This window comes from Pieris brassicae, chromosome 5 (assembly GCF_905147105.1).
Source record: "Pieris brassicae chromosome 5, ilPieBrab1.1, whole genome shotgun sequence".
NCBI lineage: Eukaryota > Metazoa > Arthropoda > Insecta > Lepidoptera > Pieridae > Pieris > Pieris brassicae.
Window position 1 is genome coordinate 21,704,563 of NC_059669.1, and position 19,403 is coordinate 21,723,965.

The window sequence follows — 19,403 nt, forward strand, 5'->3', positions numbered from 1 at the left end:
TTTCAAACATACTCCGAATAATTGTTTACAAGTTTAATAATACCTACTTAACAATACTCGTAAGCAGTGGCGTAACATTAGGGTGGCAGGGCTGGCAATGCCACAGACCCAAGAGGGCTCCTGCCCAAGAGGCCGCCAGCTCAAGAAATTGTTTATTTCATTGTAAATGTATGCATGTTTCTTCACGTTTCCTTCACCGAAAAGCTAGCGAATAGATGATGAATGCATTGAGATATTATGTTCTATGGACTGGGCTAGCGGGCGGACTACAGACCTTAGAGAGGAGAGAAAACTCTTTTAGGCGAGAGGAGTTATTACTGTGGCATTGACGCTGAAAATCTCGAAGTTTATTAAAATTAAACTGAGTACAACGTGACGATTATTACTGATAGGGCCCCATCAAAAGAAATTGCCACGGGCCCCACATGGTATAGTTACACCACTGCTTGTAAGGGTTATATGTAGTCAGATTCAGTCAGAAAAAAATTGGGCCTAACTAAAACCTAAACCTAAACTAAAGTATGTAGAGTATACTTTAGTTAAATGTAAATAAACTATATATAAAAATGTTGTGAATTTTCTTAAAAAATGCGAAGAAACTTTTTCAACCTATTATATTATATTTACATGTAATTCTATATTACTTACAATAGTCTTCATGTTGTGAACTCGAATGTTGATTTCAGAATGATGTATTACTAGATTAACTATTTATATGCCAAATGAAACTTATTGCTTATAATTTGGTGTTGCTTGATATGATCATTAATAAGTCATTAAGCATTTTAAATAGGTGTTGACGAGGAATTTCCAAATAACTATGACGCATGTAGGCGCAAATATATTTTTAAACATCTTCTACTAGTTTTTTTCTAATGTGCTAGATTTACAAGCAAAAAATATTAAGATAATAATTAGCAGATTAGGTGAGTAACTGTCTTTTTTTTAATTATTTTTTTTAATTATGTTGGACAAACGTCGCAAATATAGCGTTTGTACAACCCCATCTTTTTCAAATTTTTCTCAGCGATCGTTCCCTTTTCTGGGCCCTTACTTGTTATACAAACTTATCTAAACTCTAAATATACATCCTAAAACTAAAAGTGTAGAGCAAATAGTTCATAAATTTTCAAAGTAAAAACTTTGACCAAACGGAAAATCTGCTAGATGTATTAAAATATTTTCACATATGTTCTCAGGCGTTTGCCAGATTTTTTGTTTAGAATGGAATCTCGCTGTTGGCCTTAAGGGCCTTTACAGCTCAGCTCGGGCTGTTTTGGCGAGCGTAGCTCGGCCAGAATGGCGTTTTATCCCGCGGCTAGCGCAAGGGCGTCTCCTGTGAGACTCGAACCTCGGCTTGGGCCGTCGCGGGGCGGTCAATCGCCTGAAGGGCAGGACGGAAGCTCACTGTAGTGAGCGAAGTGCGAAGTAAAGGTCCTCGCCTTCCCCGGTGAAGGCGGTTTTTTACCCTAATCTGTGATTGGCTATTTTTATTATTATTTTTGGGCGCTACGGTAATTGGATCGTCCGGATCCGTTAGAACGTGTCGGGGCCTCCTACGAGCCCTTTTTGTCGGGAAGGGATAATAGTTGATGCTTTTACGCACCAGCGGATTGGGATGGTGTTTAGCCTTGTCAAAGTGGCGTGTGGACACCATCATTTCATCAGTTCATCCATTGGGCTATGGTAGGGAGCTCCAAGTCGTGGTGGAGATAGTTTGCCTGACACCCACACACACCCTTCTAACACTAACTCACACCCATACAACTTTATTTCCACTAACTTCTAACTAGTTGACTGCTTTGTTTTGTTTTTCTTTCCTTATTTAAAACGTTAAATTTGTTGGCCTACCCATAAATTATGTATGTACTTTTTGTTACCACTCAATATGACTTTGCTGTGAATGGAATCCTGGTTATGAATATCACAGGTTCTTACCTAGTTTGGAAACCTTAACCGTAATCTTATTTATTGCTGTAAATATTATGTGGGAGAAAATAAAAGACAATATACCGGTGTATACATATAAACTTAAATTTATTTACACCTTAATTATTTTGTGACATAAATTTGAACAATGTTTGAATGTTACATTCGAATTAACGGAACAGTTTGGCACGGACTCGGAGATTTTAAGTTAAAAACATTTTTAATTCCGATTATCGCGTGTTTAACAGCTTTTATGAATATTTAAAAATTGTTTTTAATTTAAACGTAATGCATTTTCTTCGATTTTCTATCCATCCTATACATTTTTACAAATACTTAGAAAACTTAAAAGTTGCGCGTGCGCAGGCTTACCGCGTCGTTTCAATACGACTGTTTTCGTATTACTATCCCCATGTTGCGAATAATTATTTAGTGAACAATTTATTTGATTAATTATTACCTGATTCCATCCTCCGATGTCTTAAAGTCTGTCCCTTTTTGTCTCATTGTAAACACAATTTGAAAGAAAGAGATGACATTATTGAATCTTAAGATCATGAATTGGGGATAAGGGAGCGTTCAAGTGTTACGTAACGAATTTGGGGGGGGGGGGGGGGGGCTTTGGTAAAACGTTACGATGCGGGGCGGGGATTGAATTCCGCGTTATTGTTAATATTATTTTCCACTTTCCAGGACCTTACACCACATAATGGTAAGTTCTAGGTATAAAGAGCTTTACTATTGGATACAGAAAACGTTACGGTACGTTTAATGGGGGGGGGGGGGGGGGTCAAGAATCTCCAAAACTGCGTGACGCAATACATGAACGCTCTCTAAGCCATAGTCAAAGAATTTTTTTGTGATTTTATTAAAAAATCAAGTACATTTACCTGAAGACGAAATTTAATATTGAGATTTTTTCATTTTAATATTTTTTTATACATTTCAGGAATAAATAGATATTAGAATTTGTGTTCCAGATTAAAGTATTAAGCCCTGACAGAAAGTGTGTAATATTTGTATGAGAAATACACGGATCAAACGAACACACATTTGATTGGCAAAATCAACGTCACAAAACTCGTTTCGTTTTCGTAAAATATTAAATTTAAACGCTTAATTTAAATCAGTCTAATTCTTAAAGCGATTTAGCTTAAACAAATGCTATAACACTGAAAAATAAGGCCACTAGGTGTAGGACACTAGCCGTCTCCCTCACTCTTACTAAGTACGAAAGAGACGGATGATATAGAATTTCGAATCAATTTGTGCTCAGTTCAACGATTTTAAATAACTTGATTTAACAGTTAACTATAACGTAATAATGCCCGTTAACTTGCCAACGCTTAAACGGTTAGTTAAATTCATATAAACAGGCCGTTAAAGCGCCAGTGAACCAGGGGCTGTATAACAGTAACTTAATCCTTATAAAACGTGGATTACATACCGATCGTTGCCACGGTAACAATTTAAAAACCGTTGCCATGGCAGCCGACACCAATATTTAGTCAACGTTTTCTAATAAGGCCGTAATTAATAACAGTAAATAATCTATGTTAATATGGCGGTTGCAACGATTTGGATTTAAACATAAGGCGGAATTTTTTAACACCACCCGGGAATCGAACCAATGAAAATTCAAATTCATGACAATAATCACTACAATTTGAAAGATTATCATTAAAAAAAAAATACCCATAAACATTCCACAGAACAAGATAAAGTGGTGATTTTTTTAAAGTTGTTTCCATAAATGCAGTTCCTTTATAAATTCTCAGTGTTGCCAGATGGTGTTAAAAATTCCCCACTTCATTCTCAATTATATTAAATTCAATTGTATACAAAATCAAATTTTGTTAAGACAAATATCCTACGATTATCTTAAATCGCGAGAATAGACCCCAACTGATATATGTAAGTGACATGATTATCGCTAAGTCCATCACAACTAACTGCACCAATTAATTAGACTTAAATAATATCGAAAAATAATTTAAAGCTAATCGCAGAGGCGTTATCAAACCTTTAAGCCGAGAAAATATTTATTCGAGTCATTTCATATATTTCATTTAATAACACAAATGTATGGAACGACTCAAAATTAGCGGAAACAAAAAATCATTCGAATCCTCTTTTCACTGACTTTTCAACGGTTAATTTAACTGTTCGTGTGTAAGGCCAGCCGTTACAGTCTGTGAAATGAAGTATATTTACATTTATCTACATTAACCATTTATTTACATTCCATCTCCATGTTATTATCAAAAATAACTTGTAAGGTCAAAATTTCTTTTTTGAACACCCTATACATTCAAACGAGTCATCGGTGAACGCTTTCTACGTGAATGAAGTTTATAAATGGTGTTCATTATTACAAGCGCATTTCCCACATAATAAGATGAGCATCTTTGGGATTAGGATCCGCGGCCGGCACTGGCCGTTCTGCTGCATCAGCTGTTTGCCTCCAGTCAACATAGCCTCTCCCACCCATAATTGTCACTATCGATCTTCTGCTGTTCTCCACGATGTAATCCGTCCCACGTAAACTCCTCACGGCGTTCCTTTCCGGTTTCTTCGCTCTCAGCTCAGGCTGATTCGCCGAATCGCTTCTAGAAATTGACCGTTCTGAGGCGCTCGATTTTCCCGAGTCCGGAGTGGACACAGCCAACGGCACTAAGCTAGCTGCCCCGGATGCGCCAGAACTAGTTCGAGACACACCCCGTAGAGCCATTGATTCCTCACTTCCGGACGACGTGCATAGGCTTGAAGCCCGCGAGTCAACGGACCAGCTGGATAAGTCCAAACTCCTCGGTCTACCCGCCCTCATTCGCAGCCGCCTGTCCAAGGTACTGACGCGGAATGGAATCGCCGCCAATTCAGGATCACTCCGTCGTAAAGTCTCCCCACCAGAACCGCTAACGTCAGATTCACCCACACAGTCCTTCACAAACATTAAATCACCGAAAAGTCCGTACACATCACACGCATTGAGATTCGCGCACTTTGGCAGAGTTTTGCTCAGACGTACGTCGCCCGGTTTCTTCCTTCTTATCACAGCGGATTGGACGCGTTGCGGCCTATACGGGCTCATTTCTTCGGAGATACGCCGTTCAAGTTTGTGCTTCTCCTCTTCTTCTTTGAACTCGTGGACGGTGTCGGCTAGAGCGCGAGCATTCGACAGGTTTCGTCTGACGACGTTGACGTCAACGTCTTTTGCATCCGGGTTCAGCGCGAGCAGGAATGTAACTGGACCGGCGTGGGCGTGGTAGGAGACGGCGGTGTGGCCACCGATTAAGGGTAGACCTTCTAACTTTGGTAGAGGCACTGTGACGCTGACACCAGCGGTGGTTCCGACCCATAGGAGACCTTGAACCGCCAAAAGGGAAGACACATGAGCCGGTTTGCTGCCTTCTCTTGCTCCGATAGTTTTGGCCACATCGGCGGCTATGTCTATATTCTGCAGATGTTCCAGAGTCTCCGTGTGGTATAAGCTGACGTATGTGGAATCTGAGAAAGCCGCCCAAAGACCGACTCCGGAATGTGCCAAATACTTGACCGAGCGATCTCCTTCCCCTTTGAGCTCTATGATGCGCATGATTTCAGCTGTCAGGGCGTTGATGGCGAAGACCCGTTTGGCGCAGGTCGCGTAGATGATGCCATCGACTGGTAGAATGCAGTGAACCGGTTGGTCTCCGAGCTCTATTGCGATCGGTTCTTGCAACGCCCAGGAGTCGTCGTGGTTCCTTCTGAACACTGATATTCTTCCATTTGAAAGACCCACGAACATCGAATCGCAGTGGTACCGGATCTGCGTGACTGCCGCTACCGTGGGAACCTCGTTCAGTTTCTCCTGCTTCTCGGGTTCGACACCCGAGAATATGATGATTTTCTTGTCCTCAGTGCCGAGCCAGACTGTGTCGCCGCACAGTGTGGTCACTTGCCTCACTCCTTTTGCGTATTCTATTGATGATACCTGCAAATGTTATTACATTATTAGTATGACCATTTACTAACTAGTAAGTACTAGTAGAGAAGGCAGGAGATACCAGAATGCACGGAAAAAGACTTTTATTTAATGCTACAGGAGGAAAACGGGCAGGAGGCTCAACTGATAAGTAAGCCGCCGATGGACACTCTCACTGCCAAAAGGTAGCAAGCGCGTTGCCGACTTTTAAGCAATTGGTACGCTCTTTTATTGAGCGATCATTGAATTATGCCTACAGCATTTGGGATCCACGGAAACGCTTTACCTTATTGATTTAGGAAGGAGGCAAGTAAAAGCTTACACATGGCGCTAAAATTAGAGGCAATATTGGGGAGGTGGTGGTGAGGAACACATTTGAAGGGTAACTCTTTAAAATAAGACTACTAAATATGATACAAATTCCCTAATGAACTATCTCCTACACCAACCAAGTAGTAGTTGACTGGTAAGTGGAATTATTGCAATCTCTTTGAACTCTTTTAAAATCGGTTAGGTAATTTCTCCAAATCTGTAAAAGCTGTGTGTTGTTTGTTTATCTTCATAATAAAAATAATTATTATTATTATCGTAAAAACAAAATAAATTTTTATACTTTTAAAAAAATAATCATCCAATTGATCCTAGTCATCATATAGTTTCGCGAGATTGGAACACAGTCATTGTAATAAACTCACCCTAATATCTGGCAGATCGAGCGTGACAAGCGTTTTGAGCGTAGCAGCCCGATGGGTCAGCACGGCAACGTGACTGTCACTCCCGCCGCCTGCGCAGACCCACAGAAGAGATCTAGCTCGGCGACGAGTTCCACCATTACTGCAGCCCGTACTAGAGTAGAAACAGCCACATTTCACCTGCAAATATTTATTTTAAGGTTACATCATTGTACTAAATTGCTTTTGACGCAGGTTTATGACAGGACTATCACCCAAACATATTATATACAAAATAATTTTACTTACGGGATATAGATACGTGTCAGGAAATGCTCGGATTATCAGGAATGGTTCTGATCGAGTCAAATGACTGTTGATTTTTATTGTTGCTTTGGTTTAATTATTGAGAATCTATTGATATTATGAATTATCATTTATTTTGATTTGATTTGTTATGTTATTGTTTAATCGTTTCATAGTTTGGAATCATTAATTAACGAATAAAAGTACGACCAATCAGAGCAGAGGAAATGCCTTAAGTGGTTGTGGCCCCAACTTGAGGATTTGGATGGTGCATTCAAGGTACGCGGGATAGTTCTGATTGGGTGCACAGTGGAGCATTGGTGATGAGACGTAGGACGGTCTTGGGTCTGTCATTTGTGGTTGAGAAGATTGTGATTAAAACTGATATATGTGGCCTCAATCCGCTGCTCGTTATAATTAAAACTCCAATGTTATTTGTAATGTTAAAAGGATTTTAGGGAAATTAAATAAATTTGTAATTTATTTTACAATAGCTGTAACATATACTGTAGATATAACATTCTATATGATGCGGTGAATTGTAATACATAAATATAATAGATAACTAAGTAATTTACTCTTTAATGTATCTTTAATATTTTATTCCTGTTTAGTTTTTGTTTTAATAACTGTGTATTACATGTATTTTGCACTACTTGCCTATCTTATTTAATACATTTATTTTTTCTTTACTCACATTGGTTGCCTGGAAGAGATCGCTCGTAAGCGATAAGGCCGCCAGTTGCCCTCCTTTTGATTTAATTATGTTAATTTTTATTTTTATTTTGTAGTGTAACGAAGTGTACATAAATAAATAAATTAAAAAAAAAACTAATTTAATAAAAGCTTACCTCGGTAAGAGAATTCGAAGAGTAAACAGGCGCAGCTGTCACATACAAGGGCATCTTATGAGGCGGGGTGGTACTGGCCGGCAATCTCCAAGCTGGACAGTTGGCCCGCGCTTGCGCAAGCTGGGCCAACCTCAACTCAGTCGCCCAAGCTCGCCTCGCCCCTGGTTCGTTGGCCCTGAATGTGATTGGCTCCTCGCGACCTCTGATTGTGAGTTGGAGGCAGCAGGAATCCACCCAGGCCATCTCATCATCTTTTTTCTAGAATAAAAAAGAACTTGGTATCATCTCAAATCATTCGTTCGTAAGGAAATTACAGTCAAAGCCTTTTACGACATCGTTTAGAACAACATACTTATATGATATTGACCTAAATCAAAATGAATTCTATGTATCAGGTACTTAATACCAACGTCATGGGTTTTTACGATCAAATATGAGTAGGCCCTTCGATGTCGTTATAGTAGTTTATTTTATTTTATTTATTTATTAACACTTCGTTACGTACTGCAACCAAATTGTTATTTAATTTATTTACACTTCGTTACGTACTGCAACGAAGTGTTAATAAATAAAAATATAAATTATATAAAAAAAATTAAACATAATTAAATCAAAAGGAGGCCAAGTGACGGCCTCTCGCTTACGAGTCATGTCTTCCAGGCAACCACTGTGAGTAAAGAAAAAAAATAAAGAAAAATGTATGATTTATGTTATGTTATTTGGATTTTTATAAAGGTAACGAAGTGTAAATAAATTAAATTAAAAATACTTCTCAGGCAGGTAAAACTGTGTTTAAAGAATTAACAATAAATATGAACAAGAATTATATGATTCATTCTGGACATATAATTGATTTCCTTCTAAAATGGCTGGACCGATTTTGATGACGTGGTTTTTTGTTCGATATAAAATTAATATTTCCATATAAAAGCACGATATATACAGGGTGTGAAAAAGACGAATAAAAATGTGAAAATGGCATACGCTAAACTATTGACAATAGGGCAAAGTAATATTAATTTTTTATATTTATTTTTAATTACCCACAGTTTTACCTGCCTGAGAAGTATTTTTAATTTATTTACACTTCGTTACTTTTATATAAAAACAAATAACATAAAACATGAAAATTATAAGCGATGGAACAGCCTTATCGCTAACCAGCCTTCTTCAAGGTTCAACCTTAATAAAGGAAAAAACTAAAAAAAGAGGGGTGAACTGCTATTCTGAACTAACCTGTATACTCTGCTGTATATTCTGCAGGAGCGTCCTAAACATTTCAGGTGCAACTTCAGCATACGGCGTCTTCAGTGATGCAGCGAGATCGGCCATCCTCGATACGGTCTCGTAGTCGTGCATCAACGCCGACATCTCATTGCAGAGCGAGTCGCCGGCGTTAGTCCCGCTGCTGGAGTTGGAACGCAGACTCCCGCTACGATTCATGCCTGGGAGAAATTAGTTTTTTTTATATAAACTGGGAAAAAAGATGACTTCAGTTGGCTTCATCTAGCAAGCTGAGCCAAGTGTTCTCCAAGAACTCGGGTTCATTGTGAGCATTGTTCTCAGAGTGAGTTCACAGTAGAGATGTTGTGTATACTATGTATTTAATATTATATAAGTTATTATTTTGTACTGGAAGTTTGGTTAGACGACGGGAGGCGGTAAATCGAAATATGAGGATCAAGACCGAACGCGATGGAGACACACTGAGGAAGCCCACTGCCCCATCTAGGGGTTATAGGACATTAAGTCATATGAGTGAGTTAGTATGTATTTTTGTAAACAAAATTAAAAAGCCGGCGACGCACTAGCGAGCCTTCTGGAAATGTGAGTCCCTATGGGAGACATTCCTCCCATAGAGACTCCCGTGGATCTCTTGAAAGTTTAAAAAATCCAGATTAATTTTATGTATGAGTACATATGTGTTAGTAGTATTTAAGGGCCAGGCACTCATGTCCAATGGGTGCGTTGCCGGGCTTTGAGGAAAGAGTTTGTATATTTTATAACAATACATAAAATTTGAAGATTGCTATCATATTTTTTTTGTATATAAAATGGGCAAACGGGATACCACCGCCCATGGACTCTCTTAATGCCAGAGGGCTCGCGAATGCGTTGCCGGCCTTTTAAGAAGTTGTACGCTCAATTTATAATATTCATTTCTTGCTTCCTCTCAAAGCGGCGAAAACTCTTACAAGCCCTTAATATATGTATTATATATCATGTCAAATTCAAATATTAAATTATATTCAATATCAAATTTAAACACACATTACACTAGCTGGCAACACCTATATATATATACGTACCAGAAAACGTATACGGGACGTAATTGACGATCACAAAAAAAATGAAATAAAACTCACCCTGAGCAAGTACTCGACTGAGGGTGGGCGACGTCCCCGTATCGAGTACTTCGACGTCCTGCACAGGGTGCGCCCATTTGAGGCCAAGTCTCTCCGTTTCCTCTCCCCCAGCGCCCACAGACACGCAAACAACCAGATCGTTGAGTAAAAGCAAGCGACGCGGCTTGCATTTCGTCAATGTTCCCGACTGATTGAATTCCTGTTGAACGGCAAAAATATTATTTAGGACCCGGTGAACTCGGCATCATCACCGAACATAGGTGTGCCGTGTCCACTTGTCATAGATATGTCGCAGTAAAGTAGTTAAATCAGAGAGTTAATTGAATATCTAGACAGTTAATTAAATGAAGAACGAAACGTTAAACGAATTTCCTAAACGTTCCTACGCAAGAAGACTAACCTAACCTAACCATTTTACTCCAAGCTCTCAGTTCTTCATCATCACACCGAAATAACAAATCAAATAATCATTGCGGAGTCTTGGTTTACATTGTTAATCAACTCGCTGGCTTTCGGTCAGACAGATAGTTAAACGTTATCGACGATGCTTTATTTAAATCAAAATGCTAGTGACTTGATTGAACATCGATTTTTAATTAACTGTCTAGAGATTCAATTAACTCTCTGATTTAACTACTTTACTGCGACATACAAGATATACATATGATGTTCTGTAGGATTTGAGTTGTAAAAATACTTGATTTTTATGGCAGCAATTGATCCGGCCAGTTCCTGTATAAAGTTTAAAAAAAAACTCACCAGTTGTAAGAGATCGTCCTGCCGTAGCAGATGTCGCTTATCGGCTCTCGAGGCGAGGAGTCGCGCTGCCCCAAATCTGGCCGCGCCTCCAGCGCCACCTGCCCCTACACCGCCGCGAGTCAAGCGACGGAGGGCACCGCGAAAGGCCTAAACAATAATTTAGATATTAATTTTCAAAAATACGGAAGCATCCAAATCTATTGTACGGTTCCTGGGTCAACGGGATGCTTCAAATAATAGAGATTTATTGATTTACTCTATATTTACCACTCGCGTGTTACAATAGAATATGAGCGAAATAATGACGTGCTAATTGCTATGTATGTATGAGAGTGCCTGCGTCTGGCTATGCTCTCGGGGTGTAACTCCCATGATTTAGTTATTCGCTATGAACGAATAACTGTATGTAGAAGAGAGTGCCTGCGTCGGGCTATGCTCTCGGGGTGTAACTCCCATGATTTAGTTATTCGCTATGAACGAATAACTGTATGTAGAAGAGAGTGCCTACGTCTGGCTATGCTCTCGGGGTGTAACTCCCATGATTTAGTTATTCGCTATGAACGAATAACTGTATGTAGAAGAGAGTGCCTACGTCTGGCTATGCTCTCGGGGTGTAACTCCCATGATTTAGTTATTCGCTATGAACGAATAACTGTATGTAGAAGAGAGTGCCTACGTCTGGCTATGCTCTCGGGGTGTAACTCCCATGATTTAGTTATTCGCTATGAACGAATAACTGTATGTAGAAGAGAGTGCCTACGTCTGGCTATGCTCTCGGGGTGTAACTCCGACGATTTGGGAAATCGTCACGCTTATAAGTGATCGATATGTACGAACCTTGGCACGTACATAGGGATCATCACGCTTATAATTCTAAGATAGCCTGAGTGAGCAAAATGTACAGCTTTGGCTCGTACATCTATTTTAGGCATTTATATAAACTTGTATATACTAGTTTTAGTAACAAGTAAAACTTAGCTAGTAGACAAAAATGAGTAGTAAAATTGTAAAATGGATCATAGATCAGTGAAATAGCTAAATGGACAATACAAATGGGCCAAACCTATAACTGCCGAACTATCGTAGTGTCCATTACATCATTACTACCGGCCATTTGGTAACAAGTCTTACGTTTTTAGTACTGTTATGACGAAATAACTGGCCAATTGTTTTTTGAAGTGAAATTTCTTAAGGCGCGTAAAATTTTAACGAAAACGTCACGAATATGTGCAGCGTTTTTGTCAATGAAAAGAGAGAGAGAGCGATTGAGAGAGAGAGTGAGAAAGAGATATCGAGAAATTAACACGCTATTGGTTGATGTATTCGTTTAGTAGTTATATTAGTACTTTAGATGGCAATTCTGTCTTGTGGAGTAAACGCAGATTTTTTATTTATTTATATTATCATTAGCACGTATAAAGCGTGTAAGCAGTGTGAATATAGATATACAAATACATATATTGTGTACATGATAATCTATTGGAGCTTTTACCTTAGTAATAATTAATTTTTCAAAGTTTCACTATTCATATGACGTATACTTTGTACGCACACACTTTTTTAATGACAGTCTATGTCACACAATTTTTTTTTTAAATGTAAAATTAGAGGCATGTAATGTTTTTTTTTTTTTGACGTTCATTAGTGTACATTGTGTTACCTATATGAATGATTTTTGACTTTGACTGTGACTCAACTAATCATCAATCAACGGATAATTAAATAACAGTTCAAAAAATAGTTAAGTTCAGTTGACCGAAAAGTCGAGAAAATATAATAAATCATTCACATTCAAAACTTTATTAAAAGGAATTAAAAATTAACGTTTGGTCGAATTTGGTACAAAAGCTTTAGCCGGACCTGACCAAATCGGACCCAGGATATTGAGGCTAATAAAATAAAAATAACTACATATTATATTGCATTCTTTAATATTGAATCTAAAATTATTAGCTACGTATTAGAATACTTTCCATACTTTTTCAAAAGCTACCCTTTACGTATGACAAAATATCCTTACCTGAGTCCTCTCAGCCTCCCGTTTCCTCTCATTGAGGGCGTCGGCCATCGCTTCGAGCCTCGTCAAAGCGCGTTGTAGCGCTACACGGTCTACATGACCGGGAGGTGTGTGTTTTAGGAGATCCTGAAAAAATCAATGGTATGTGGTCAGATTTGGACAAAAAAATTGTCTTAAAGAACATAATTCACCAATATGGCTTTTAATTTAATTTTTAATGTTTAATACACGGCTAAGTCGTTATTAGATAATTATTCACAGAATGAACAGTGCTTAAACCAGATCACTACGCCTGCACAGAACCTTTAACCTTCCGACTCCCGGAACCAACATTTGGTTCCGTGAGCCTCTTCACAGGATGTGTTCTACTTTGGATTCTGCTACTCCTCTACTGCTTTATTTAAGAACAGGTTTTTATTATGGCTAGTAGTATGTTTGTCGTTCTCCTGATTTATAAACTTTGTATTGTATTGTCTGCTTAAAGATTTTGTATTGTATTGTCTACTTAAAGATTTTGTATTGTATTGTCTGCTTAAATATTTTGTATTGTATTGTCTACTTAAAGATTTTGTAATGTATTGTCTGCTTAAATATTTTGTATTGTATTGTCTGCTTAAATATTTTGTATTGTATTGTCTACTTAAAGATTTTGTATTGTATTGTCTACTTAAAGATTTTGTATTGTATTGTCTACTTAAATATTTTGTATTGTATTGTCTACTTAAAGATTTTGTATTGTATTGTCTACTTAAAGATTTTGTATTGTATTGTCTAGTTAAAGATTTTGTATTGTATTGTCTACTTAAATAATATTCTGCTGTCATATTTGTATTGTTTTGCTTTATATCTTTTTTTTTATCAGTGAGACTATTTGTTGATACATCCAATATGTTAATTTTTTTTTTTGTTTTATACTTTTAGAGATGTAGGTTTTGTTTCCTAAATGAATAAATAAATAAACATGCGACTCTCATCCCTGAGGTCGTAGATTCGATCCCCCGGCTGTGCAATGGACTTCTGCCGAAGTGCGTATTTAACATTCGCTTTCAAACGATGAAGGAATAATATAGTGAGGAATCAGGCTTGTCGTAGTCCTCGACAGCGTGTGTCATAGGAAACGAATCACCTACTTGCCCATTAAATTAACAAATTATCACGAAACATACAGAAATCTAAGGCTCAGACCTACAAAGGTTGTAGCGCCAGTTATGTAACCTAACATTTGATAAGCCAAAATGAGGCCTTTAGTTTTTCCACACTCATAAATTTTATGTATGTATGTGTGTTATATCGACTACACTTATAATCTTTATATATAACAGAAACGTCACATAGATTTAAGAACCCTTCAATAAGTCAAGTTAGATTTTGTTAATCCAGCGTTGCAACCCCACTACCTCTCACTATTTTAAGCAATTAAAGCTTCAACAGAAGTTTTCATTTAACATCTACAGCCGCCTCCAAACTAAACTCGCCATTTTTTTGTTGTTATATTTACAATGTTTATTTTATTTATAATAACTGATATACTACACAACATACTATGTATATATATAACATTTATGTACGAAACTCTCAACCCAAATAAACATATTTACCCTTCATGTTTCCCATAACTTAGCGGTAACACATATGACTATATAATTGCTACATTACCAAAAAAACAATAGTTGTTCATATACAAAACACCTTTCGCCTTAATATCCAAAAAAAACAGCCAAAATTATTCCTCGTGAGGACTTTTAAACAAAATAGTATCGTCATTATTAAACTAGATGGCGCTATATTAAAAGCTCACCTGTAAAAACATGATGAACTGCGGAAACCGCTGCACCGGTTTCACCATGAGCCCAAAGAAGGAGAGTCTATCGTGTGCGCTGATCTGCTTCACTTTGAAGAAGTCAGCCAGAGCGGATTTCCTCTTCGACTCCATTTTTGCCAACTCCATAGCGACGGAGAAGTTGTTTATAAAGTCTGAATAAACGTCAAGCACTACTGCCTTTGAGAACGCGTTCAAGAAGACCTCGCCTGAAATTAAAAAAAAAAAAACAATAATTTAAAATTTTGCCTCCAAATTACTTTCTTCATATCATTTGATCGTTTCTCTGTTAATATATGAGCCTAACAAACGTCGTACGTATATATATGTGCTGGTTTCCATTCACTGTAAGTTTTATTATTATGGACATCACACAAAAACCGATTAACGATACGTTATCTGTGTCTGCAATTAACAAAACATGGGTATATCTAATCTGTGACAGTTGACAAACGTGTCATTCTGACATATTCCATCAAAGGGCGACAATTACGCAATTGTATCCTTTAGAAATACACGCGTATCGTCGTTAAATTTAAAATTTAAAATTATATAAAATAATTATAAGTTTATAATAATACATATCTTCAATCCGGTAAAAAAGTGTTTTCTTTAATTGTGTAAAATCTATGTCAACTAAAAACAATACTAATATCAATAATAATCGACTAAATTACCAATAATGCCCAAACAGAAAAGTCGAACATCTAAATTGAAAGGTAATCTTCCTACTAATAGCAACCAGTGAATACTTCATAGTGTTTAAAAAAAATCTCGTGTCACAATGTTCGTTCCCATACTCCTCCGAAACGGCTCGACCGATTCTTATGAAATTTTTAATGCATATTCAGTAAGTCTGAGAATCGGCTACTATCTATATTTCAACCCCCTAAGTGATAAGTAATTTTTTTGTTTTTATTATGTTATGATACACCATACAAAAATACATACACCTCACTAAGATCAACCCCTACTTTTAATTATAGTATTATTTTTTATTGATCTAAAAAAAAATGTTTCCTATAAATTATATACATGGCAAAACAGCGTTTGCCAGGTCAGCTAGTATATTATATACACAATAATTGATTATATATTAAAATCTCAGCCTCACCTATCTTTTCATCGCGGTCCCATGTCCGCGCGCAATCGGCAAGTGCTGTCCGGAAGTGTAAATGACATTGCAGGATATCCGGAAGCCGGTGAAAGAGTGTCTGTATTTTGCTCGCATTTAGAATCGCTGGACTGCTCTCCTCTAATGGTTTCTTGTAGTCCTGAAAGTAAATTTCAAAATTTTATTAATTAATTATAAATATGAACTGTACATAACATACAAAGTAACAAAAAACGTCTAAAAAAGTAAATATATTTAGAAGCTAATATATTTTGGTATGGTCGTAATTTAGTGATGCTGTTGAAACTACATTCGATTATGAATTGATTGTAGGCTTATACGTTCGACCATCATGTGTATGTCAACGTTTGTCAAACAAACCACCAAAACAAAGATACATACATATTCGTAATTTATCATAGACATTATATATTATTTTAAAACAGACATATACATACAGATGTTATTTGAATTTTACAATCGTATAACATTAGAGATTTGACACGCAATAAAAACTTGCCAACGCGTCATCTCTGAATATAGCTCATTTCATTTATGTAAACATGGATATATATATATATTTACAAACATTCAATTTATTTACTACAAAAGGAATCGACACATTTGCAAGCCAATAATTTTACCTAGAGTAATAGTTCGACTATTTTAACAACTTTTTTTAAATTTCTGCGTATCACTCAGACATTAATTTATTAAATTAATTGGTGAGCCCGATGTGACTTCAAGAAGTGTATACCAATCCCACAACCGGAACACACTCGGATGTCTGATTTTTCGAAAATTGATCTACTATATACAAAAATTGCTTAAATAAAGTTAAATTAGATAAAGTTTAACAAAAGGCTTTTATTATCATAGACATGAATACAAATAATACAAATTATTTCATTTTACCTTATTACTACTAAGATTATTACAGAATTGTATTAATTGTAATAGAATTATTACTATCATTGTTATCGTTATTATATATTTTTGTTAATAATGGCTTCGAATATGTTGAATCAACCGTGGTAGGGACTAGACAAAAGATATAATAGTAGGGACGGGAAAAATGTGACGCATAACGGAATAATGTGACGCGTAACGGAATAATGTGACGCGTAACGGAATAATGTGTTGCGTAACGGAACAATGTGATGCGTAACGGAACAATGTGATGCGTAACGGAATAATGGGACGCGTAACGTAACAATGTGACGCGTAACGGAATAATGTTACGCGTAACGGAATAATGTGACGCGTAACGGAATAATGTGACGGTACATTTTTTCCAACGCCGATAAAGAAGTTTCACTTCAAAAATTCCCCGTCCGATACAATTGTATTCCCTACGATTGTTGTCTGAAGCAAAACTAGTTTCGAGTTGCCTTTTAACTTGATGGCAGCTACGTAACAGCCCACTACTACAAAACCATTAATACATTGAATTTCTTGTACACAGGCTTGATTTGCGTAAGTCTATAAACTTTATAGTAACAACTTCACAAGTTATTAACCCAATTATCTTTACACCATTATGCAAGAAGCAGTATTTTGACATTTTAAGGTCAAATATAGAACGTCTATTGTCGTAGAGATTATCTATGGCTTTTTATGCTTTCGCAGGTTACGGACAAATGTCAAGTGTCACTATGGACTATGTCACTAAGGAATGCAACGCAAGACTGTTTTTCTTAACTTTTTGCATTTTCGTGGCGACATAAAAATGGTTGAGCAAAATGTGCTAAACACATAGAAATATTTTGAATATATATATGTAGGGCTTTGTTGTCATTTTTGTATTTCGACTATGCAGCGTGTGTAGTTGGTAGCGCTGATCTTCCATGCCGCGCGCAATAAAATATTATATTAGTATTACACAGTCCTTTGCCAGGTGACCCCGCAACATTTAAAACACCTAAATTGATGACCCCGATATAATTCCAATTGTTTAAACATAGTACCAAATAGTCGCATTTATTTATAAATTAGTGACCAAATTAATCAATAACGAGTTGCCATGGCAACACATCTATTCTCGCTGTGTACAAAATAATCGCATTTATTTATAAATTTGTGACCAAATTAATCAATAACGAGTTGCCATGGCAACACATCTATTCTCACTGTGTACAAAATAATCGCATTTATTTATAAATTAGTGACCAAATTAATCAATAACGAGTTGCCATGGCAACACATCTATTCTCGCTGTGTACAAAATAATCGCATTTATTTATAAATTTGTGACCAAATTAATCAATAACGAGTTGCCATGGCAACACATCTATTCTCGCTGTGTACAAAATAATCGCATTTATTTATAAATCTGTGACCAAATTAATCAATAACGAGTTGCCATGGCAACACATTTATTCTCACTGTGTACAAAATAATCGCATTTATTTATAAATTAGTGACCAAATTAATCAATAACGAGTTGCCATGGCAACACATCTATTCTCACTGTGTACAAAATAAACGCATTTATTTATAAATTAGTGACCAAATTAATCAATAACGAGTTGCCATGGCAACACATCTATTCTCACTGTGTACAAAATAATCGCATTTATTTATAAATTAGTGACCAAATTAATCAATAACGAGTTGCCATGGCAACACATCTATTCTCACTGTGTACAAAATAAACGCATTTATTTATAAATTAGTGACCAAATTAATCAATAACGAGTTGCCATGGCAACACATCTATTCTCACTGTGTACAAAATAAACGCATTTATTTATAAATTAGTGACCAAATTAATCAATAACGAGTTGCCATGGCAACACATCTATTCTCACTGTGTACAAAATAAACGCATTTATTTATAAATTAGTGACCACATTAATCAATAACGAGTTGCCATGGCAACACATCTATTCTCACTGTGTACAAAATAAACGCATTTATTTATAAATTAGTGACCAAATTAATCAATAACGAGTTGCCATGGCAACACATCTATTCTCACTGTGTACAAAATAATCGCATTTATTTATAAATTAGTGACCAAATTAATCAATAACGAGTTGCCATGGCAACACATCTATTCTCACTGTGTACAAAATAAACGCATTTATTTATAAATTAGTGACCAAATTAATCAATAACGAGTTGCCATGGCAACACATCTATTCTCGCTGTGTACAAAATAATCGCATTTATTTATAAATTAGTGACCAAATTAATCAATAACGAGTTGCCATGGCAACACATCTATTCTCACTGTGTACAAAATAATCGCATTTATTTATAAATTAGTGACCAAATTAATCAATAACGAGTTGCCATGGCAACACATCTATTCTCGCTGTGTACAAAATAATCGCATTTATTTATAAATTAGTGACCAAATTAATCAATAACGAGTTGCCATGGCAACACATCTATTCTCACTGTGTACAAAATAAACGCATTTATTTATAAATTAGTGACCAAATTAATCAATAACGAGTTGCCATGGCAACACATCTATTCTCACTGTGTACAAAATAATCGCATTTATTTATAAATTAGTGACCAAATTAATCAATAACGAGTTGCCATGGCAACACATCTATTCTCACTGTGTACAAAATAAACGCATTTATTTATAAAT

General features: G+C 36.5%; 1 protein-coding gene across 4 annotated transcripts in view; it reads right to left on the bottom strand.

Annotated features, from left to right (window-relative positions):
* Positions 1–3,465: 3,465 nt before the first annotated feature.
* Positions 3,466–19,403, bottom strand: part of LOC123709382 (rho guanine nucleotide exchange factor 10-like protein) — a 57,708-nt gene continuing 41,770 nt past the window's right edge. For all 4 annotated transcript variants that reach the window (XM_045660681.1, XM_045660679.1, XM_045660680.1 and 1 more), the window contains 9 exons: positions 15,797–15,956; positions 14,662–14,891; positions 12,867–12,989; positions 10,847–10,993; positions 10,088–10,286; positions 8,958–9,166; positions 7,722–7,979; positions 6,589–6,765; positions 3,466–5,902 (listed from right to left, as the gene is read on the bottom strand). In XM_045660681.1, coding sequence (XP_045516637.1) covers positions 4,301–5,902; positions 6,589–6,765; positions 7,722–7,979; positions 8,958–9,166; positions 10,088–10,286; positions 10,847–10,993; positions 12,867–12,989; positions 14,662–14,891; positions 15,797–15,956 — 3,105 coding nt within the window. In that variant the 3' untranslated portion in view covers positions 3,466–4,300. The remainder of the gene's footprint in view (positions 5,903–6,588; positions 6,766–7,721; positions 7,980–8,957; positions 9,167–10,087; positions 10,287–10,846; positions 10,994–12,866; positions 12,990–14,661; positions 14,892–15,796; positions 15,957–19,403) is intronic.